At 45.7% G+C, this 22,935-nt stretch overlaps 1 protein-coding gene across 7 annotated transcripts in view; it reads left to right on the top strand.

Annotated features, from left to right (window-relative positions):
* The window catches only part of NUMA1 (nuclear mitotic apparatus protein 1), an 84,584-nt gene that overhangs the window by 47,519 nt on the left and 14,130 nt on the right, over positions 1-22,935 (top strand). For 6 of the 7 annotated variants that reach the window (XM_079789338.1, XM_079789337.1, XM_079789333.1 and 3 more), the window contains exons 2-11: positions 579-652; positions 9,171-9,256; positions 16,178-16,257; positions 17,528-17,610; positions 18,182-18,262; positions 19,790-19,877; positions 21,462-21,573; positions 22,089-22,246; positions 22,492-22,609; positions 22,697-22,814. In XM_079789338.1, the coding sequence (XP_079645464.1) occupies positions 611-652; positions 9,171-9,256; positions 16,178-16,257; positions 17,528-17,610; positions 18,182-18,262; positions 19,790-19,877; positions 21,462-21,573; positions 22,089-22,246; positions 22,492-22,609; positions 22,697-22,814 (966 nt within the window). In that variant the 5' untranslated portion in view covers positions 579-610. Of the gene's footprint in view, positions 1-578; positions 653-9,170; positions 9,257-16,177; positions 16,258-17,527; positions 17,611-18,156; positions 18,263-19,789; positions 19,878-21,461; positions 21,574-22,088; positions 22,247-22,491; positions 22,610-22,696; positions 22,815-22,935 lie in introns of those variants that run through there. The other variant, XM_079789339.1, reaches the window with a different exon arrangement.

Genomic DNA, 22,935 nt, shown 5'->3' with positions numbered 1-22,935 from the left:
AAGAATACCAGGACAAGTACCTAATCTTTTATTAAATGTCCTCTGGGCTCTCTGTCAGAATTGGCTTTGACTTCACCAAATCTCCCATTTGAACCATGTCTGACATTTCTGGGAGGGGGGGAGGATATAAAAATTCAGAATTTGGAGAGGTTCCCCAAGGACTTAGTTATTATTGTTAGTTAGGTAGAACTTGGATACCTGTAGAAAGAGCCAGAAATCAACCTTTCAAACCTAGGTCTGTCTGGAAAACCATGATTATTCTATGTTTTAAGGGGTGAAGGCCAGCTTTGAATGTTGTACTTTCTGTAGAACAGAAAGATTGTGTAAAACTTGTGGACATAGAATTAAATGCAGGATTCTTTGTTGTCCACTCTGATGCAGTAAGTTTTATATTAATTTTGATGTATACTCTCAGCTCTCTAAAGATTCCCATGGTGCCTTGGTGATGTGGATTAAGTACAAGTGAAGAGTGATTTATTTAAATGTTCAGAGCCACCAGTAAATGAAACTGTTTCTCCCCTCCTCCTTCATCATGGATATCTGAAATCATTAACTGCTCTTCTTCTCTTTGGTCCCAGGTGCATTGGGGTGACGGTCTGGTATCACCAAGATGACGCTCCATGCCACCCGGGTGGCTGCACTCCTCTCTTGGGTGAGTGGTCTTCCTCTCCTTTGCTAAACTTCTCCAGGAAGCTTGGGAGAATTTTTTAGGAGTCACAACTATAGAAGTACAGTTTTCCCCTTAATTTTTAACTTTTATTATTTCTGATTTTGATGCTGACAGTGATCCATGAGTCTACCTGTGTAGGTTTGAAGAGGCTGCCCTAAGGCACATATTCCCCTTCAGTCATGGGAAGGGTTGCTACAGGTGGCATGGAAACCCATCCTCATTTGCTCCTTGTGGATTTTTCTGACTAAAAGTGTTGGCACTGAACTTTGGTCTTCAAAAGCCTTTATTTGTAGGGCAAGGTTCTCCTTGCTCTTTACCATGTTTTGTCTGCTTCAATTATTCTCCTGTTGCCTTCTTGATTACGTCACCAAAATTTTCCTGCTAGGTATTTTCATATACTTTCTGCTTGAGACAATACCAAATGAAAAAAAATATATATACTAAGCACTGGGAATTTAGAGCTACAGAGTAAGTATAGAGGCCATTGAGTGCAGTGATGACAAGCATGGGCCTTGGAGCCAGACAGTCTGACTTAGAATCATTGTTTTGGCTTGTGTGACTTAGAGCAAGTTACTTAGCCTCTCAGCTCCTCATTTTAAAATTGGAAAAAGCCCTGCCTGGCTGGTGTGGCTCAGTGGTTAAGTGTCAATCTATGAACCAGGAGGTCATGGTTTGATTCTCCGTGAGGACACATACCTGGGTTGCTGGCTTGATCCCAGTAGCGGGTGTGCGGGAGGCAGCTGATCAGTGGTTCTCTAATCATCATCCATGTTTCTATGTCTCTCTGAAATAAAAAAAAGAAAAAGAAATAGCCCGGCCAGTGTGGCTCAGTAGTTGAGAATTGACTCAGGAATCAAGAGACCACTGGTTTGATCCCGGGTTTTAGACTCGATCCCCGGTAGGGGGTGTGGAGGAGGCAGCTGATTGCTGATGTTTCTCTATCATTGATGTTTCTATCTCTATCCCTTTTCCTTCTTCTCTCTCTAAAAATCAATAAAAACATTTTAAATAAAAATGGAAATAATAATACCACATGGTGTTATTCTGAGGATATTGGTATAATGTGTGTAAAAAACATTTCACACATACACACAACCATTTAGTCCAGTATCTGAATAAATAATTCCTGAAACTTAAAATATTGCTTGGGCATGCTATTTGGTACAGGGTATTTTAGTAGTCACCCTGACGATGGATCAATTAGCCAATTAAAGAGCCAACTTTAAAAAATATATATAGAGAATATTTTAAAGGAAATAAAATTTTAATTTCCAAATAGGGTGGATTTTATAATACAGCATCAGATATCTAGTCAAGTGATATGTATTTAATACAAAACATGCATTCTCAGTCTTCAGTTTCTGAAATAGATACAAATTTTAGTTGTGTCGTTTAAAATGGTTTTAAAAATATTTATATTTAATACATTTTGTATTTATATTACATTTCAATGTTTTATGTATGTATTGGAAACAATGTCTCTTCCTTCTCTTCCCTTCATCCACCCCAAAAAAAGCTGGGTGTGGGGGACCATGAGCTATGTCTGTAGTTCTGTGGCTTATGTGAATATTTGGGATCCTTTAGCCACATTGTTTTAAGTTGATCAGTTTATCTTTTTATTTATTTAGGTCCTAGGCTTGTTTTTATAGTGACTACTGCTGTTACAGAGAAGAACAGACACAAAACTAGTTTTACTTAACAGCAAATACTTGTATACTTTTCTCAAAAATCAATGAACATGCATTAAAATATAGTTACAATTTAAAAGGTAGGCAGCTACAGTGGATTTTATGACACTAGCAGCGTGAAATAATACTTATGCTAATGAGAAGAGTGGTTTAGAACAACGGTCACCAATCTTTCGGACCTCGTGGACCACCAGTGGTCCGCGGACCACTGGTTGGTGACCGCTGGTATAGTACACACATATACACACATCATTATAGCTGTGGTTTAAAAAAAATGACTTAGGGAAAAAAGACTAGAAAAAAATATATACTGAAAGTGTGTGTATTAAAATACTTGAATGAGTGGAGTTTTTTGGGTTTCCAAATTTTCAGTAATTTATTTTGTAATGTAAAAGTAAATTTAGTTTACTTAACATGTAGCTTGAAATTAATCTGTGCCAACAATTACAATGAATAAGTTGTTATAGGGAATAGGGAACTTTAAATAAAAATTTTGTTAAATATATTTTTTTTATTGATTTCAGAGAGGAAGGGAGAGGGAGAGAGATAGAAACATCAACGATGGGAGCGAATCATTGATCGGTTGCCTCCTGCATGCCCCCGAGCCCATAACTCGGGCATGTGCCCTGACCAGGAATAGAACCTTCTTGATAGGTCAATGCTCAACCACTGAGCCAGGCTGGATCAGGTGGGAATAGGGAACTTTAAGATTCAACAAGCTAAGCAACCCCCAAAGCCTGATAGACAGTTCTTGCATTCTGCCATGAGCTAGGCCCTTACTCGCATGATTTTTACCCTGATTAAAGATGAAAGAGCTTCTCCATTTCCTTAGCCTTGCAATGATTTCTCATTTGAGAGCAAAATAATGCACCAAAAGAAAATACATTTTTATATCTATGAAAGAAACAATTGATGGATTATTACTTAACTACGGTGCACGAAATTCGTATACTCGGGGTGGGGGGGGGCAGGTCCCTCAGCCTGGCCTGCACCCTCTCGCAGTCCAGGAGCCCTCGGGGGATGTCCGACTGACAGCTTAGGCCTGAGAGCGGGCCTAAGCTGTCAGTCGGACATCCTCTTAGCGCTGTCGCGGAGGCAGGAGAGGCTCCTGCCCCTGCCACTGCATTTGCCAGCCATGAGCCCAGCTTCTGCCTTAGCAGCGCTCCCCCTGTGGGAGTGCACTGACCTCCAGGGGGCAGCTTCTGTGGAGAGCGTCTGCCCCCTGGTGGTCAATGCATGTCATAGCAACTGGTCATTCAGCCGTTCGGTCAATTTGCATATTAGCTTTTTATTATATAGGATTGGTATTAGATGAATCCAGATTTCCTAAGTGACTTTAAATCAGCTAACTGATGTGATCTTTCATTCTTGTTAGTGAACAAGCTTTCCTAGCCCTTGAATATTTTACCTACATTGTAGGTATTAAAGGGAGATGGTTTTTGGATGCTTAAGTGTTGGCAGTCTCTTCGTTTTTAGTAGGTACAAAGGGATCTTGGTCTGGAGTATTCAGAATTTTCTCAGAAAATTTACACACACTGGCCATTCCTAACTAGATTAAGCTTTTTTTCAAAATATGGTTTTAATATATTGTCTTTAAGACTTCAGTGAGAGGTCATATTTTATATTCTATACTTTTTAAAATATATATATATACGTGTGTGTGTGTGTGTGTGTGTGTGTGTGTGTGTGTATGTGTGTGTACACACACACTAGAGGCCCAGTGCGTGAAAATTCATGCACTGGAGGGGGGTCTCTCAGCTCGGCCTGCCCCCTCTCACAGTCTGGAAGCCCTCAGGGGTGGGAGGCGACCCGGTGATCAGGGGAAGGTGATGCCCCTATCACACCTCTGCTGCTGCCACTGGTGGCAGCACAAGCCTCGGCCGGCCCTGATTTACCTGAGCCTCGGGCGGCCCTGGGCGGCTGGACAGCCACCATCTGAGGCTTGCCAGTGCCTTGGGCGTCGGCTGGGCAGCCGCCATCCAAGGCTTGCCTGTACCTCGGACCGGCCCTGGGTGGCTGGGGGGCTGAGGGGACTGGGGGACTCCAGAGGCAGGTGCGCAGAGCTGAGGGGACTGGGTGCTGCCATCTTGTGGCTGTGGGTGCCGCCATATTTGAGAGTGGGGCAGTCAGTTAGCATATTCCCTCCTTATTGGCTGTGGGCGCTGCCATCTTTGAGGGCGTGACAGTCCATTAGCATATTTCCTCCTTATTGGCTGTGGGCGCCGCCATCTTTGAGGGTGTGGCAGTCAGTTAGCATATTCCCTCCTTATTGGTTGTGGGTGCCGCCATCTTTGCAATGGTGCGAGGGTCAATTAGCATATTCCCTCTTTATTAGATAGGAGGATATTTCAGAGAGGAAGGAGGAGAGAGAGAGAGATAGAAACATCAGTGATGAGAGAGAATCATTGATTGGCTGCCTCCTGCACACCCCATACTGGGGGTTGAGCCCACAACCTGGGCATGTGCCCTAACTGGGAATCAAACCGTGACTACCTGGTTCATAGGTTGATGCTCAACCACTGAGCCGTGCCGGTTGGGCTGTATTCTACACTTTTAACCTTTTGCACTCGGATGTCGAGTGTGACTCGACACGGTTAGCATTAGAATAAAGGAATCGAGAAAAAAAACAAGCAAGTGCAAAGGGTTAAAATTAACCTATACTAACTTAGATCCATCTAGAAGTGGTTTTAGTTGTTGTTTTTTTAACCCTCACCAGAGGATATGTTTTTATTGATTTTTGAAAGAGAGGAAGAGAGAGGGAGAAACATTGATCTGTTGCCTCTGGGAATGGAGCCCACACTTGGGTATGTGCCCTGACTGGGAATTGAACCCATGACCTTTGTGTGTATGGGTCAACTTTCCAACTAACTGAGCCATGCTGGCCAGGGCTAGAAATTGCTTTTAACATAAAAGTGTTTAACCAAAATAAATACTGTTATTTCTGTAGCTGAATCATTTATTTATTTTAGTTCTCTTGATTCTCCATTGCATGCAGCTAATGTAACTGCGGAGATGTACTTCATTATTGTAAATTAATTAGTAATAATAGTGCTTTGCATTTCATGCTTTTATGTGTTTTTTGCATCCATAATCCTATTTGAACACACACTGGTCCTTTAAGGTAGATGAGGTAGGGATTATATTCACTTGACAAGTGACAAAAAGTTGATTACAAAGATTCCTGGCAAGTTAGTGGAGGAGATGGGCCCAAAATCTTTGTCTGGGTGCTCCCAGCAGAGTGTTATTTAAAAAGCACATCTAGCCCTAACCAGTTGGCTCAGTGGATAGAGTGTCGGCCTGTGGACTGAAGGGTACCAGGTTCGATTCCGATCAAGGGCATGTACCTTGGTTGCGGGCACATCCCCAGTGGGGGGTGTGTAGGAAGCAACTGATCGATGTTTCTAACTCACTATCCTTCTCCCTCCCTCTCCATAAAAAAATCAATGAAATATATTTAAAAAGCACATCTATACTAATAAAAGGGTAATATGCTAATTAGACTGGGTCGACCAGACATCTTCTGGTCGTCCTGCCTTCCTTCCGGACAAAGCCACGGTGGCAGGGGCCGAGGCAGAGGTGGTTAGGGCGATCAAGCTGGCAGGGGAGGGCAGTTAGGGGTGACTGGGCCAGCAGGGGAGGGCAGTTAGGGGTGACTGGGCCAGCAGGGGAGGGCAGTTAGGGGGGACTGGGCTGGCAGGGGAGGGCAGTTAGGGGCGACTGGGCCGGCAGGGGAGGGCAGTTAGGGGGGACTGGGCTGGCAGGGGAGGGCAGTTAGGGGCAGTTGGGCAGGCAGACAGGTGAGGGGTTAGGAGCCAGTGGTCCCAGATTGCGAGAGGGATGTCTGACTGCTGGTTTGGACATCCCCTGAGGGGTGCTGGATTGAAGAGGGTACAGGCCAGGCTGAGTGACAACCCCCCCCCCCCACCCGTCCATGAATTTCTTGCATCAGGCCTCTAGTCATATCTAAAAAAAGAGGGAATATGCTAATTGACCCTCACACCATCGCAAAGATGGCATCGTCCACAGCCAATAAGAAGGGAATATGCTAATTGACTGTCCCACCCTCAAAAGATGGCGGCACCCACAGCCAGTAAGGAGGGAATATGCTAATTGACTGCCACACCCTCAAAGATGGTGGCGCCCACAGCCAATAAGGAGGGAATTTGCTAACTGACTGCCCCTCCCTCAAAGATGGCGGCGCCCACAGCTAATAAGGAGGGAATTTGCTAACTGACTGCCACGCCCTCAAAGATGGCGGTGCCCACAGCCACAAGATGGTGGCGCCCAGTCCCCTCAGCTCCACCTGGGTGGCAGGTGCACGGTATGGCCAGGCCAGCCCGAGGCTCAGGCAAGCCTCGGATGGCGGCTGCCCAGCCACCCAGGGCTGGGCCGAGGGACGACCAAATGACTGGACAAGCAGGCTGCGTGGGGCGACCAGGCTGGCAGGGAGGTTAGTGAGGGATGACCAAAGGACTGGACAAGCGGGCTGTGTGGGGTGACCAGGCCGGCAGGGGCGTTAGTGAGGGACGACCAAATGACTGAACAGCAGGCCCCATAAGGGGCGACCAGACTGGCGGGGGTGGGGGCAGTTAGGGGTGATCAAACTGGCGGGAGCGGGCAGTTAGGAGCGACCAGGCCGGCAGGGAGGGGGCAATTGGGGGTGACCTGGCCAGCAGCAGGGGACAGTTAGGGGCGACCAGGCCAGCAGGGGGGTCAGTTAGGGGCGATCAGGCTGGCACACAGAGGCAGTGAGGGGCGATCAGGCTGGCAGGGGGGCAGTTAGGGGCGACCAGGCAGGCAGGCAGGCGGGTGAGCGATTAGGAGCCAGCGGTTCAGGATTGTGAGAGGGATGTCCAACTGCGGAGACTGGCAGTCGGACATCCCCCGAGGGGTCCTGGATTGGAGAGGGTGCAGGCTGGGCTGAGGGAACCCCCCCCCCCATGCACGAATTTCATGCACCGAGCCTCTAGTTTATAAATAATAGAATCTATCATTTGCATATAACCATTATCCTAAAAGTCTTTAAAATACCTTGTTAAGCAGGCTAAGTCTTCCTCTTTCCTCAGTCTTATACAAGGTGATTGACTTAGTAAACTCTTCCTAAGGCAATACAATACAAAGCTAAACTTCAGCCTGGTGAACTTGGTACCTGTGAAATTCATGAGTATTTTCCCAGTTGACCATACATGCTAGTTGAATAACCTGTGTGACTGATTCATTTGCATGTGACTGCTGGCAAATTTTCTAATTGTAAAGACTGATTTAGGTGGATGCCTGCCTAAAGCCAAAGAAAGGGGACAGGGAATTGAATCATAATTAGTGAATTGTTCCTTGTAGTTTCAAGTTCTTTTTCTTCCTCCTTTCTTTTTTTTTTAAAAGGAGATCATTTGTGTGTGTGTGTGTGTGTGTGTGTGTGTGTGTGTGTGTATATATATTGATTTCAGAGAGTAAGGGAGAGGGGGAGAGAGAGAGAGAAACATCAGTGATGAGAGAGAATCATTGATCGGCTGCCTCCTCCATGCCCTACACTTGGAATCAAAGCCGCAACCTGGGCATGTGCCCTTGACCATAATCGAACCCGTGATCCTTCAGTCTGCAGGCCAGTGCTCTATCCACTGAGCCAAACCAGCCCTGGCCCTCCTTTTTTCTCTATTACCTTGTTCCCCTATCATTTCTCCCACTTTCCTCAGCCAAAGTTTTATGTCTGGAAGGAATTTTAAGCATACATTAATAACAAAATTTTATATCTGTGTGGGAGTGTATAAATATCTACCTAATAAAGAGTAACATGCTAATTGACTGTACCTTCGCAACACCCACCAGCCAATCAGGAGTGAGTATGCAGATCAACCCAACAAAGATGGCGGGTTAATTTGCATACGCAGGCACCGAGTGGCTGGGGGCGGAGCAGGATGCAGGTGTTCTGCACCACCCCAACCCCTCCAGGCCTCTGGGCAGCGTGGGAAGGCAGACAGGCGGCCTCGGGTGGAGTGAAGGCTGTGCTGGCAGCCAGGGGAAGGAAGGCCCATTCTTGCACAAATCTTCATGCATCAGGCCTCTAGTTCAATATAAGTTTCAAATATTTCAAAATTCAGGAGACACAAAGGGCTATAAATAAAAAGATTTGAACTACAAAGGGTTATGCCATTTAAGAGATACAAAGGGCTATAATATAAAGAAACCTTTCTTTTTCCCTCGTCTCCCAGTTATCACATTCGTATCTCTAAAGGCAATGGTGGTACCAATTTGTGTATCCTTCCAGAACCATTTTATGCCTAATTGCATTTAAGGTATACCCCTAGAGCTAGAACAGTGATGGCGAACCTATGACACGCGTGTCAGCACTGACACGCGTAGCCATTTCTGATGACACACAGCCACTGAGGCGGCCGCATGCCGAGGATGAAACATTGCTGCTCCTGAGGATGAAACATTTGCGAAATAATGTTTTTTCCTCAAAGTGACACACTACCCGAGTTATGCTCAGTTTTTTGGCGAAGTTTGACACACCAGCTTAAAAGGTTGCCCATCACTGAGCTAGAACATCCTAGGAGTATTTAAGCTCTTATTTAGTTGAAGCCAAAGGAAGGATTTTGATGGCAGCTCCAGGTGGCTGTCACTGGGTGAGTGGGTGCAGCAGCATTCTTATGCTGAAATTAAAAATCCTAGAATCATTTGTTCCTTTATTCCTGTAGTCACACAACTACAGGCACTTGCAATGAGCAGAGAATTGCCAGCATCTGGGGAAGGCATGAACCACAGTGCTCTGGTACTTATGACAGCTTCTCTGGGCTCTTTCCTTTGTCTCACAGGTGAATGGTCTGCGTGTGGCTGACCCTGTGGAGGCCTTGCTGCAGCTGCAGGACTGCAGTGTCTTCATCAAGATCATTGGCAGCATGTGAGTGTGCACCACATCTCTCTCGGGCCTCTCAAGCAAAGCTGTGTGCTGGAGTGGGAACTGCCATATGCTCCCTTGCCTTGGTGACTTCTGTGACCAGGAAGCGTGGACAGTATTGGGATGGCATAAGCCAGTGTGGGACCCAGAGGCAAGAACACATTGACCTCATCCTCCAGTCACCATGGTTCTCTATGGGAGAAGTTTCACTCTTGTTCCCCCTAAGGCTTCCTCCCTCTTGCGCAGAAGAACCTCCAAGTATTCCAAGAGCCTGCTCTGGGGCTCCCTGTCTTATCTCAGTAGGAGTCTTCTACAGCTCTCTTTTTGTGACTCATCCTTATCTCACAAGCCTTTGCATCCTATAGGGCTAAGAAGAAAGGGGAAGCTCTTGTACTTATGGGAAATAAGAAGCACTTCAAAATCTCATCTCTAACTTGTTAGCAAAGCACAGATATGCAGCCATTAAAGCATTTCTATTGGTATTCACCTGCCTCCTTTACCTTACTTTGTGAGGTTAATTAGCATTTGATAAGCTATTTGTTGTCCTGTAGCCAGGTTTCTAGTTTGGGCCTTTTTATAACTGTGTCTTTAGCACATATTTTTATTGACGCTCACAGTTACGGAGAAATAATGGAGTGGAGCCTCCTCTGGAACCAAGCAAAGATGGGTCAAGCTATAACCTAGTTATTAAACTCATATAATTCATCCATTTTCCTGTATCATCAATTTTTAGGGATTATGGAAGACAAAACTGACCTTCTCTCACTTCTTTGTGCTACAAACAAAAGTAGAGGACATCCACAATATAAGGATTTGGAGGTACAGTGATGGAGAGGATAGCACAGTAGGCTGAACCCCTAGGCCAAGGATAGAAGAGTTGAGGGTGTTTATGTGGCAGGTAGGATCAGGGATTCAGCAACTCTGTGAAGTAATTTGGTCACCCATTCATAGACAACAGCTCATTACAGGGAAAGAAGATGGAACTGAGCTAGGGACTAGGTTTGATTTATCTTGTGTCCTTCATACCTAGTTTAGGACAGTACATTGATTTTATTTTATTTTTTTGTTTAATCCTCACCCGAGGATATTTTTCCATTGGTTGTTAAGAGAGAGTAGAAGTGGAAGTGGAAGGGAAGGGAAGAGACAGAGAGAAACACCGATGTGAGAGAGACACATTGATTGGTTGCCTCCCGCATGCACCCCAACCAGGGCTGGGGATCGAGCCTGCAACCTAGGTACGTGCCCTTGATTGGAATCGAACCCGGGACCCTTTAGTCCAAGGGCCAATGCTCTATCCACTGAGCCAAACCAGCTAGGGCAGGACAGTACCCTGATTTTAACTAATGTTTGTTGAATGAATAAATAGCGAATGAAAATGTAGTTGATATTCTCCATCAGTAAAGACTAGCAGGGCTGAGTAACTCAGGACAGATAGGTTTGCTAGTGTTTTTTTTCCACAATCTTTTGAACGTATCTTTTGAAATGTTTATTGGTAATAGGATGTCTTTTAGGATTTTTAAAAAAATCTCTGTGGTTCTGCCTTAGTACTTCTGAAAGAAGCCACTGTTATTTTGGTACAGACACTACCATTTTCTCTCCTAGTTATCAGGGCACGACCTTTCAACATCATTTTTAAAAAAAATATATTTCTTTATTGATTTCAGAGAGGAAGGGAGAGGGAGAGAGAGATAGAAACATCAATGATGAGAGAGAATCATTGATTGGCTGCCTCCTGCATGCCCCCCACGGGATCAAGCCCGCAACCCAGGCATGTGCTGGAATCAAACCTGGGACCCTTCAGTCCGCAGGCTGACGCTCTATCCACTGAGCCAAGCTGGCCAGGGCCATCATTTTGAATTCTTTCCTCTCCTTGGCACTGATTTCTAATCAGTTACCATCCTCTCAGTCTGTCCTTTAGAACAGCGGTCACCAACCTTTCGGACCTCACGGACCACCAGTCGTTGGCGACCGCTGCTTTAGAAGACTTCTCACATCCTTTCTTCTGCTTAATTCTGGATACCAGGCCCTTGTGATGCTATTCTTCTCTAACTTGCCCTTATTCCAGGGCATTCCTGTACATGTGATCTCAGGACCCTTCCTCTCATCCTTTCCTTGTGATGCTCCACAGCTGATGTGCCTCAGTGACTTACTAATCATTGCCAGGAGTTTGAATTCTAAATCTTTAGCTTTGGTATTGAAGAGCTTTTATCAGGGCCTACCTCCTCCCACAAGTCTTGTTTTCTACTCTATACCCCAACCCTCCCCTTTTTTGATCCTATAGAATTTTGTAAAATTTGGATTTTGTTAATTATATTCTCTTATTCTCTTCTCACTGTTTCTGCTTTACTTATTCTCTTCGCACTGTTGCCTATAAACAGTAATTAGATCTGTTTGATTGGGTTAAGATTTTTTGTTTTGGTTTTTCAGTTTTTAAAAAATATTTTTTATTGATTTCAGAGAGGAAGAGAGAGATAGAAACATCAATCAGTGATGAGAGGGAATCATTGATTGGCTGCCCCCTGCACGCCCCCCACTGGGGACCAAGCCCACAACCCGGGCATGTGCCCTTGACCAGAATTGAACCCAGGACCCTTGAGTCTGCAGACTGACGCTCTATACACTAAGCCAAAACCGGCTAGGGCAGGGTTTGTTTATTTTTAAATTAAATCTTTATGGTTGCAAGTATAAGGTATTTTTGCAAGACTACTTTATAGGTGGAGTTAGGTACCACCTAAATCAGCATTTTGCAGCTAATCTTAATGAAAATAATTATTTTGCAAACCTTAATGAAATGATAGATCTAGGCAACCAACATCAATGGCCAATAAAAGTATTAGGCTAGTACAGTGGTCGGCAAACCGCGGCTTGCGAGCCACATGCGGCTCTTAGGCCCCTTGAGTGTTCTAACGCCACTTCTTCAAAATAGACTCACCCAGGCTGAAAACCGACTTCAGCGCATGGGCCACAAAGTTTCAATCGCACTGTACGTGCACGCTCGCACGTGGTATTTTGTGGAAGAGCCACACTCAAGGGGCCAAAGAGCCGCATGTGGCTCGCGAGCCGCGGTTTGCCGACCACTGGGCTAGTAGTACCTACCTCACTGTTTAACTTCACTAAAAGAGAAGCAGCCAGGTATAATATGCCTCATGTTATGACATACAATAGGCATATTATAGGGTACAGCCTGTTTTTTTCTGACTTAAGAATAGATCAAGGAGCTTTTACTTTTGAGAAGATAAATTTTCCTTGGCCTGATGACAAGAACAGTAGATGTATCCAGGGGTAGCGATGTGTGCCTTTGTTTAGGCTTAGAACTAGGTGGGAAATTTTCATAGGGAGTGTAAAAATTCAAGATGCCCACCTTCCAAATTGTTCTGTAACATGCTGCCTGAGTTTTAGACTAATAGAGGGGGAAGGAAAGAGGACGGGGGAAGGGGGGCGGGGGAGGGGGAGAGAGAGAGAGAGCGAGCACTTTAGAAGGAGGGGCTGTTGAAATCCCAGGCTAACCCTAATCTCCATCTCAGATCCAGGATAATGCAGTGCAGACCAACTTCCTTTGGGAATTCTTGGTGGATGTGTACTGCCTGTTACATTTTTGATGCTGCTACTGTTGCTAACCTAAATCAGATGCCTAGTCCTCAGGGGAAGGAAGTGGAGGATGGCAGGGTTGGTGGCGTATAGAACCTATGAGAACTGAACAGGGCTTATTCCTTGGCCACTTGGCCTTCTCTCTGGGAAAATAATTGGGAGTCAACCACTCTGACAAGTTTCTCTTTCTGTTCTTTGTGTGAAAGAAGAAAAAAGGCTGTTTCATCTTGAGGCTTGAATAACAAAGTTTAGTGGAGGCATTTTGTCAGAAAACTAAAGCCCTGACATTTGTCTTACCGACATTGACTTTTACTCTTCCCAGTATAAAGCATCCCTCATCTGTCAGTCAGCACATATACTGAGCACCTGCTATATATTCCTGGCTTTTAACTTGCACAGTTAGAGTGGTCAATTATAAATGATGCAGTTGTACCGTGAGTGCTGTAGGAACTCTTAAGGAGGAGGAGGAGGAGGAGGAGGTGTGTCTAGCCGTGGTTCTGAATGGCTTCCTGCCAGAGAAGAGACTTGAATGTAGTCTTGGCTTTTCCAAAGCATGTTTCATGCAACTTTATTTATCCCAGAGGCCCAGTGGGGAAAATAAATGCTTTTGTGATTAAATATTAGGAAATAATGCATGTTATATCCTCTTATGTAGAAAATGTTTAGTTTGGTTTAACCTAGTATTTCTCAAACATTTAACCCGCGAACCCTCTTTATTTTTTACCTAATGGAATATACTAGGTAAATTACTGCTCTACGCTGAGGCAAGGAGTCACAGCATTCCAGATTGTAGGTGGTAGGGAAGAGGGCTCTTGCAGGAGTCTGTGAGGAGATTAGCATCTCCTGAAGACTTTGCAGGTGTCCCTAATCATAGACTAGCTACCCAGGATGCTTCTTGTGGGGAGGTTCACTTGGAAGAAGCCTTTGTAATCACGTGGGAGACAGAGGGAGCTACTTTCATAGTCTTGGCTTGGTTACTTCTTGTGCTTTTCAGGATGTCTGGCACTGGAAGGTTCTAAGGCCTTCCTTGCCTTCCAGAAAATTGTTGAAACCTGGAGATTGATGTTCTGAGGAGCAGGAGACCTTTTAATCATAGAAGATAGTTCACCTTTGAAAATGAAACTGCAGTTAGACTGAGCCCCCAGGAGCTAGGGGCCTGGGCTGTGTGAGAGCTCCCCCTGCTGCCTCCCGTCCTCATTGCTCTCTTTGTACTTGGCTTACCCTTCCAGTTAAATAAGCACGGTGACAGCCACAGATCAAAAGTGATTGTCCCTTGTTCTGGCCTCTGGGAGGCTTTTGCTACGTCAGCCTTCAGCCTAGTGTGTTGAACTTTGCTCTGTCACTTCAGGGCCTTGTTCCCTTTGGTTCTTTCAGTTCTTGGACCTGTTTTTTTTCTCCTTTCCATCATCCTCTGTCACTCTTATTCTAGCCAGGTTTCCCAGGTGTCCTGACCTTTAACCTTTACTTGAGCCATTCCTAATTATTGAACTTAGCTTCCCATTTATCTCTGTTGCCTCCATCAATTTTTGTCCCTCTTCCCACAGTGCTTTTTTTAAAAATGCTTACAAATTTATTTACATTTCATTCACACAGGGATTTATATATAAACCAATATTTACTTACTCTGTGGTGTTCTTTTAGACATTTCTATCACTAGTTTCTTCCACACATTGAAGAATCCAAAATAATCAGAATTGTCATTCTTTTTTTTTTTTAATATATTTTATTGATTTTTTACAGAAAGGAAGAGAGAGGGATAGAGAGTTAGAAACATTGATGAGAGAGAAACATTGATCAGCTGCCTCTTGCACACCCCCTACTGGGGATGTGCCCGCAACCAAGGTACATGCCCTTGACCGGAATTGAACCTGGGACCCTTGAGTCCGCAGGCCGACACTCTATCCACTGAGCCAAACCGGTTTCGGCAGAATTGTCATTCTTTAAAATCTCTACTTAATATCCTGACACTTTAATCCATTGCCTTCCAAAGCTTTCTCCATGATAGTTATTGAATATAATACTTAGGACTAAATTATGAAATGGTTACTGAAATAATTACTCAATAGTATTTTCAAAATGTGCCTTTTTAAATACAGCTATGCTGTATAACTGATGTTTCAGTCAAAAACAGACCACATCTATGATGGTGGCACCATAAAATTATAATGGAGCTGAAAAATTCCTATTGCCTAGTGCAGTGATTTTCAGCTGTGTGCCACAAGAATTTTGAAAATGTGCAATACCTGACTATTTAGTCAGGGGCACTTGTGACTTCTTTTCCCTTAGATTAGCAAATAAATGACAACAGCCCACACAACAATAGCCATCTGGTGTGAGTGAATCAAAATTATACCTAGTCGTTCTGTCAGATTGGCAAAAAATATGTTTTTTGGTGTGTTGCAGAATTTACTAATTATTTTATAGGTGCCATAAGATGAAAAAAGGTTGAAAATTGCTGGCCTAGTGACATCACAGCCATTGTAATGCCGTATAGCGCAGTGCATTATTCATGTGTCATGCTGGTGTAAACAAACCCGTGCTGCCTGTGGTATGAAGTGTAGCACACACAGTTATGTACAGTACACAATACTTGATAGTAAACTGGTTTATGTATTTACTATTTATCATTATTTTAGAGTATACTTATTCTAATTATTAAAACGTTTTTTATAAAACACCGTGCCTTGTTACACTGTTAGCAGTTGAACATGCTGTACAGATTTGTAGCCTAGGAGCAATAGGTTAATCCAGGGGTCCTCAAACTTTTTAAACAGGGGGCCAGTTCACTCTTCCTCAGACCATTGGAGGGCCAGACTATAGTTTAAAAAAAACTATGAACAAATTCCTATGCACACTGCACATATCTTATTTTGAAGTAAAAAAACAAAATGGCAAAAACACCCACATGTGGCCCGCGGGCCGTAGTTTGAGGACGCCTGGCGTTAATCATATAGCCTAGGTGTGTAGTAGGCGGTACCATCTACATTTGTGTAAGTGCACTCTATGATGTTCGCACACGATGAAATTGCCTAATAACGCATTTCTCAGAACGTATCCTCGTCGTTAAGAGGTGCATTACTGTATTCACAAATGGGATGTCAGAGTGCTCTTTCCAGAGGGACCTCATGCCTCAAGTCCCCACTTGCCACCCACCACACAGTTCTTCTGAATAAACGGTGCCTTGGTATCTTCTCCCCTGTCTCTAGCATTTGGTCAGGTTCTTTCTCAAATCCAGTGCAGACCAAGCCTGACGAAATGGGAAGGTAGTATGTGATGTAGTAACAAGGAGGGAAGGACTGCTAAGTGACCTGGTCCTAATACTTGCTCTTTTTCTAGCCACAGCACTGAGGAGGGGCAACAAATCGTGCAACAGCCAGTGCCAGAGAGACTGGACTTTGTGTGCAGTTTTCTGCAGAGTAAGTACTTTCTTATCTAGCTGGGAAGGAGCTGCTTCCTCCGCTCTTGAGAGTCCAGAGGAACCAGTTAATAGGTATCTGGAGGAGCAAAGGCCCAGGGCTGTCAGCTCTGTACTACGGAGATGCATACAGCCGGGCCAGCTTCCTGGGGTCTGGTGATGCTCACACTGGCTGGGGCAAGAAGAGTCTCTTCAGTCCCAGAGCTCTTCTCGGAGCTCCAGGTACAGCCAGAGGGTCAGTTTTTAGGACTCCTCATCTGCAAGGAGATGGAGGAGAGGGAGGCATCTCTGTTACCCTCTTTGCAAGAAAAACATTTTTCTTGGGTAACTTTAAATTAATTGCTTAGGAAATAGAATAGGGGCAGAGGCAGATTTAAGTTGATATTTTGGCCCTTCTACTCACTGGTCTGTGACCTTTCTGGATATAGGTTCCCTGTCTATAAAATGGAAATAATAATAATTGCTCTAGGTTTTGGGTAGATTAAATAAGATCACCTGCAAAGCTTCTGGCACAGTGCTCATTATCTGCTTTCTCCACCTCCAGAGAATTAAAGGAAAGGTGAGAATGGATTTAGATAAAGCAAGGTGTTAGTAATTGAGCCCAGACCCTCTGGCAGCATAAGAACCAAATATCCCCAGTCTTCCCCATGTGACTCAGCTGCAGGTTTCCTCTGTGACCTCAGTTGGAAGGAGAGTCTTTTGTTGTTGTTTTGTTAACCCTCACTTAAGGATACCCTTTCCATTGGTTTTAGAGGGAGTGGAAGGGAAGGAAGTAGGGTGGGGAGAGAGAGAGAAACATCCATTGGCCACCTCCCACACCCCCGTCTGGGGCAGGGGATCAAACCTGCAACCCAGGTACATACGCTCCACTAGGAATTGAACCTGCAACCTTTCAGTGTTGGGGCTGACTCTCTAACTACTGAGCAACACCAGCCAGGGCTGGAGTGACCTGGAATCTTTGGGCGCCTCTGTAGGGCTGAGCAGGAGTTTGTGCGTGGATGGGTGAGTGCAGTGCTATGCCCCAGAGCTGCTGTGAATCCAGCCTGCTTTCTTCAGGAACTATCCCTGTAATCCTTGGACTCACCCAGGATAGAACTCACTTCAGGTGGAAACATGTATGTTGGGGAGAGAGGACATAGGAGTAAGGAGCCCTCCATCTTCTAGCCCCACCAGAGACAGAAACCAGAACATCGGCTCTGACTCTGAGATGTTCTGATGATCTCAGGAATGACCCATAGGAAGTTCACCTCTTATCTACATTGTCATTACAGAAAACCGAAAACATCCATCTTCCCCGGAATGCCTGGTGTCAGTGCAGAAGGTGATGGAGGGGTCAGAGCTGGAACTGGCCAAGGTAGCTACTGAACACCAGACTGGGGGTGGAAGGGTGGCATCAGAAGGACCGCAGAGCCTTCTCTTAACCCAGAGGAAATGGTGGGGGCTTTATTTCTGGGGCTTGTGGAGGTTTGAGGTAGATTTTGATAGCCACCTGGATGAGGCAGGGGCTAATTTAGCCCAAAGATTCTAGGAGACCATGCCATATGACAAGAGTTTACTAGACCATTACTGTGGACCTCAGTGGAGACTTGGCAGGAATCAGGCCTCACCCAGCTGTTGTCATATTTTTCTTTTTAGCTCAGTCTACTTCATTCCTTCTCCTGTCCGGGTGCTGGCCTAGAGGGTTCCATGAGTCCAGGTATTTAGCTGTGCAGGAATCCTGGCACATGGCTTTTTGCACGTAGGCATTGAGTCCTCAAGTGTTTCCTGGTGCAGTTTAAGGGCAGTGGCCTGGGCTGCTGAATTCTAGGAGCTTTGGAATAGTCTCCAGAATAGCCTGGGCGGTGGGGGAGAGGGTGGGGGGGGGGGGCGGGCAGTGAGAAGAGAGACAAGCTCCACTCAGTGACTACCTCCTGTTTGGTTCCTAGATAACCATGTTGCTCCTATACCAGTCCACCATGAGCTCCAAAAGTCCCAGGGACTGGGAACAGTTTGAATATAAGATTCAGGTAAGCCCTTGTGCCTCCACTCTACCTAGCAGGCCTAACCTGCATTTCACCTCACCCCATCTGTTTTCTTTAAACAGCACATAGAGTAGTTACAGCCATTCATTTAGAAAGTCTGAAAAATATTGAAAAGCACAAAGAAGGAAATAACGGTTGCCAATAATCCCATTCCCAGAGATAACTACTACCTTTTTTAAAATATATTTTTTTATTGATTTCAGAAAGGAAGGGAGAGAGAGTTAGAAACATTGGTGATGAGAGAGAATCATTGATCGGCTGCCTCCTGCACGCCCCCTACTGGGGATCGAGCTTGCAACCCAAGCATGTGCTCTTGACTGGAGTTGAACCTGGGACTTTTCAGTCCACAAGCCGATGCTCTATCCACTGAGCCAAACCAGCTAGGGCATAACTGCTAACTTTTAAAGGCTATACTTCCAAGCTTTTTTCATATTTAACTGTACCTGAAACTATATTGTTTGGGTGCTACATAAAAATTGTTCTCTCTTCATGTACTAGTATGTATTCCTGTGTGTGTATGTGTATATATATTTTTCTCAAACTGTCACTCTATTTATTCCTCCTTTTCTCTAGTAGAAAGGATTAGTTAGAGAGAATGTCTTTGTCCACCCTGACAGTCTAGCTCAGTGGTTACCTCCTTTCCCCTCCTCTACATGGCCCCTAAGTGAAGAGGAGTTGGTGCATCTGCTTCATTATAGAGTGAATTGACCTGGTTTCCAGGAGCCACTTGCCATATAGGTTCTGGTGTTGGCCTTGCTTCCTACATGAGCAGCTGTTCTTTATTTCCCAGAGCAGAAGCAGCTAGAATCCAGAGTGGATATACTGTAGGTGACTGGTGGGACAGTGTCCAGAGAGCAGTGGCCTTTCACGTTATGGTAGAAATGTTGAATCATTCCATTTCGTACTCAGTGAGCTCATGGCTCATATTGGGGATGGGGTTAGGGTTGTCGTGTGGCATGGAAGGAACAGGTGGTTTCTTCCTCCCTTCAACCTTTTCTCTGCTCCAAGCTGGTCATAGAGCTGGTAGGAAGAGATTCTAGAAGAATAAGGGATACAGCAGAGTTGGCCAGGAAAATTAACTCTGTAGCTTTGGAATTCAGACAAAGAAGGGAAGATTTTACATCTGAGCTGGTGGGTAAGCTTTGGATGAGCCCTGAGGTGTTCTCACCTAGATAAACAAGAACAGTGAGGGTCAGCGGAAAGAGGCCAAAATAGTCATGCTCAAGCTTTCTGAGCACATTACTTTCCTTGCCTGTTCTCATCTCTTGTGGTCAGGAGTGAAGTCAGTTGGAAACTCTAACCCTGAGTGGATATTTAGGGAGGAGGGAGGTGGGAGCAAGTGGGGTGAACACGTCTCTAGTGGAATGTTCTCAGCTGGACCATGGGGCTTCCAACTCTTAGAGGAAGAATGGGCTCCTATAGACTTCTGGGGCTGGCACTGTCAGGGTGGTGACCTCCATCCCTTCAGGTGTCCCTAATACTTAAGTGTTGCTCTTTCTCTCTGTGGCCTAGGCTGAGTTAGCTGCCATCCTGAAATTTGTGCTAGACCATGAAGATGGACTAAACCTGAATGAGGACCTAGAGAACTTCTTGCAAAAAGGTAAATAGGGACCACTTCTGAGGATCACCTCCTCTCTGAGCTGGGATCCGGAGTTGTTGAGGAAGGAGGTTGTTTCTGTGTCTAAAACAAGACAGAGTTGGTCCTCAGGAAAACTGTGTAATGGCGTAGGTTGATTTCTGGGCCCTGTTGCCATCATCCCAGTTCATACAGAACTACTTCTAGCTGCCTGGCAGCAGCCAAGCAGAACTTTTTTATAAGTGATCTTGTCTACTGTTACGTTCTCCTTGATCACATCACCACCACCACCACCACCACCACCACCACCACCACACACACACACACACACACACACACACATTTATTTTTTAATCCTCACCTAAGGATTTTAAAAAATATATATTTTTATTGATTTCAGAGAGGAAGGGAGAGGGAGAGAGAGATAGCAACATCAATGATGAGAGAGAATCATTGATCGGCTGCGTCCTGCACGCCCCCTACTGGGGATCGAGCCCACAACCTGGGCATGTGCCCTGACTGGGAATCGAACCATGACCTCCTGGTTCATAGGTCAACGCTCAACCACTGAGCCACTGCGGCCTGGTCTGCCTGAGGATTTTTTTCCATTGATTTTTAGAGAGAGTTGAAGGGAGGTGAGGGAGAGAGAGAGAGAAACATTGATGTGAGAGAGACACATGTATGGGCTGCTTCCCACATGCGCCCCAATTGGGGCCTGGGATGGAATCTGCAACCCAGGTACGTGTCCTTGACCAGGAATGGAATCCATGACCCATGCTGTACCACTAAGCCACATTGCCAAGGCTGTTTTTTATTTATTTTTTAAACAATCATTATTCCTGGTTTAGAATCTAGGAGTACAGTCTTAAAAGATGTTTTCCCTCCACATTCAGCTCTTGTTCTAGATGAGAAAGCAGATACATAAACTCAGTAGGTATGATAAGGGATAAGTGCTAGGACAGAGAGGAGCCAGTTTTACCAGATGTCTAGCTGGAAGCACAATAGAAAGAGTGATAGCTCTACCTACATTCTGGTGAAGAGGCCATCGGTGTTGATAGGATGTAAGACTTGGGTCTCGGCCATTCTCTTCCAGCTGCTGAATTTGATGTTCCTCATATTCAGGTTCCTCATGAGCCCTTCAGGTGATGTTGGAAATGTGAGAGGAGAGGCTCTGGGCCAAGTTATGGGTTTGCAGGTCAGAGTATGGCTGGCCATTGAAGTTGTGAGAGCAAGGAGGCCTCATCTGAACACTGAGGGCTTAGAAGATGGGTGGAGGAGGAAGGAGCAAATGAGGGAGACTAATAAGAGTGAGTGTTTAGAAATAGGAGAACCATGTAAAAGTAATCATGGGAACCAAGGAAAGAGAAGGTTTTGAGAAAGTGTGTTGGCAGTGCAAGATTTTAGATAAGAGGAATTCAGAAAGGAGGCTAGTAGCTGACCCAAGAGGTTGTTGGGGCTGAGAGAAGATCCTGCTTAGGTTCTGCCCAGTGGCCGCCTTCTGTAGCTTACATATGTGTGCGCTCCCAAGAGGAGTTCTTAAATTGTGTAAAGATACAAATCTGTTCACCCTCTTACTAACCTCTATGGTTTGTCTGTTCCGTCCCCCAGCTCCTGTCCCTTCTAGCTCCATCTCTGAAGAACTCTCTCCACCCAGCCACCAGGCCAGGAAGGAGGTTCGCTTTCTAGAGCTACAGAAGGTTGCCTCTTCCAGTGGGAACAAGTATGTGCTGAGCCCCTTTCCTGGGACAGGGCCTCAGCATTCAGTCCTGAACTCCCTCCCTCCCTCCTAGACACTAAGCTGCTGAGCAGCCCCTTACATCATCAGAGGTGCTTGCAAGCATCCTGTCAGGCTGGGATGTCCTCACCTGCTGCAGTACTAATTGGGGGAATTGGTTGGGATCTGTCTTGGGCAGAAGGCCTCTCTCAAAGACTGTTCCCTGTTTATGGAATTCCTTTCTTTGTTGATCACACTAAAGTCCCTTGTCTCAGTGCAGCTCTGCAGAGGCAAGGAGAACACCTCCCTCCCCCTTTATTTTTTGACTTGGAGAAAGAAGGGTTTCCTTAAGGTCATGTCACAAGACATGAGATGGCACTGCAGGCAGAACCTGGGTGTATGGGTCTCCCAGTCAGTGCTCACATCCATAGTGCCCTGCTTTCCCCTCCCTGCCTATTGCTGGTCACTTCAGGTCTTATACCTGAAGATGACCATGGCATCTGGGCTATCTCTTTCCTTAGCTTCCTATCAGCTTCTCCAGCCTCCCCCATGGGTGACATCCTGCAAACCCCACAATTCCAGATGAGACGGCTGAAGAAGCAGCTTGCGGATGAAAGAAATAATAGAGATGAGCTGGAGCTGGAGCTGGCTGAGAACCGCAAGCTCCTCACCGAGAGGGGTGGGTGCTGGCACACAGCAGATGTGTACGAGTGGGCAGCATCTGGGATTTCCTTCCAGGGAGCAGTGGGCTTGTCTGAGGTATGGGCCCTCTGCTGGCCCTGGGCCTGTCAGGCTGACCTCCTGGAAACTGGTTCTGTCCTTGCCTCCATCTTCCCTTTCCCTTGGATTGGATGTTTCCTCCTTGCTCTCCCTTCTCCCTTTAGTTCTGTGCTGACTCTCCTCTCCTCTCCCCTTGTCTCCCAGATGCACAGATAGCCATGATGCAGCAGCGCATTGACCGCCTGGCTCTGCTGAACGAGAAGCAGGCAGCCAGTCCACTGGAGCCCAAAGAGCTTGAGGAGCTCCGTGGCAAGAATGAGAGGTAGAGTTCTCTCTGCCCGCTTCCGAGCTCCCTGCCCCACCTTGTACCCATGAGGGACACACTCTTCTCACTGCTCCTTCCTTATAGCCTTACCATGCGGCTCCATGAAACGCTGAAGCAGTGCCAGGACCTGAAGACAGAGAAGAGCCAGATGGACCGCAAAATTAGCCAGCTCTCTGAGGAGAATGGGGACCTTTCCTTTAAGGTGTGTTATGCCCCCACCTGGAGGCCCCTTGGAGTTGAGTTTCTGGACAGTTAACCAAGAGGGGGTTGAGAAGAATTTCCTGGCACCTGTTTGGTGCCTTTGTCTCTCCAGAGACCTGCAT

This window comes from Cnephaeus nilssonii, assembly GCF_951640355.1.
Source record: "Cnephaeus nilssonii genome assembly, chromosome: 13".
NCBI classification, from domain to species: domain Eukaryota; kingdom Metazoa; phylum Chordata; class Mammalia; order Chiroptera; family Vespertilionidae; genus Cnephaeus; species Cnephaeus nilssonii.
This window is presented reverse-complemented; position numbering and strand designations above follow the sequence as displayed.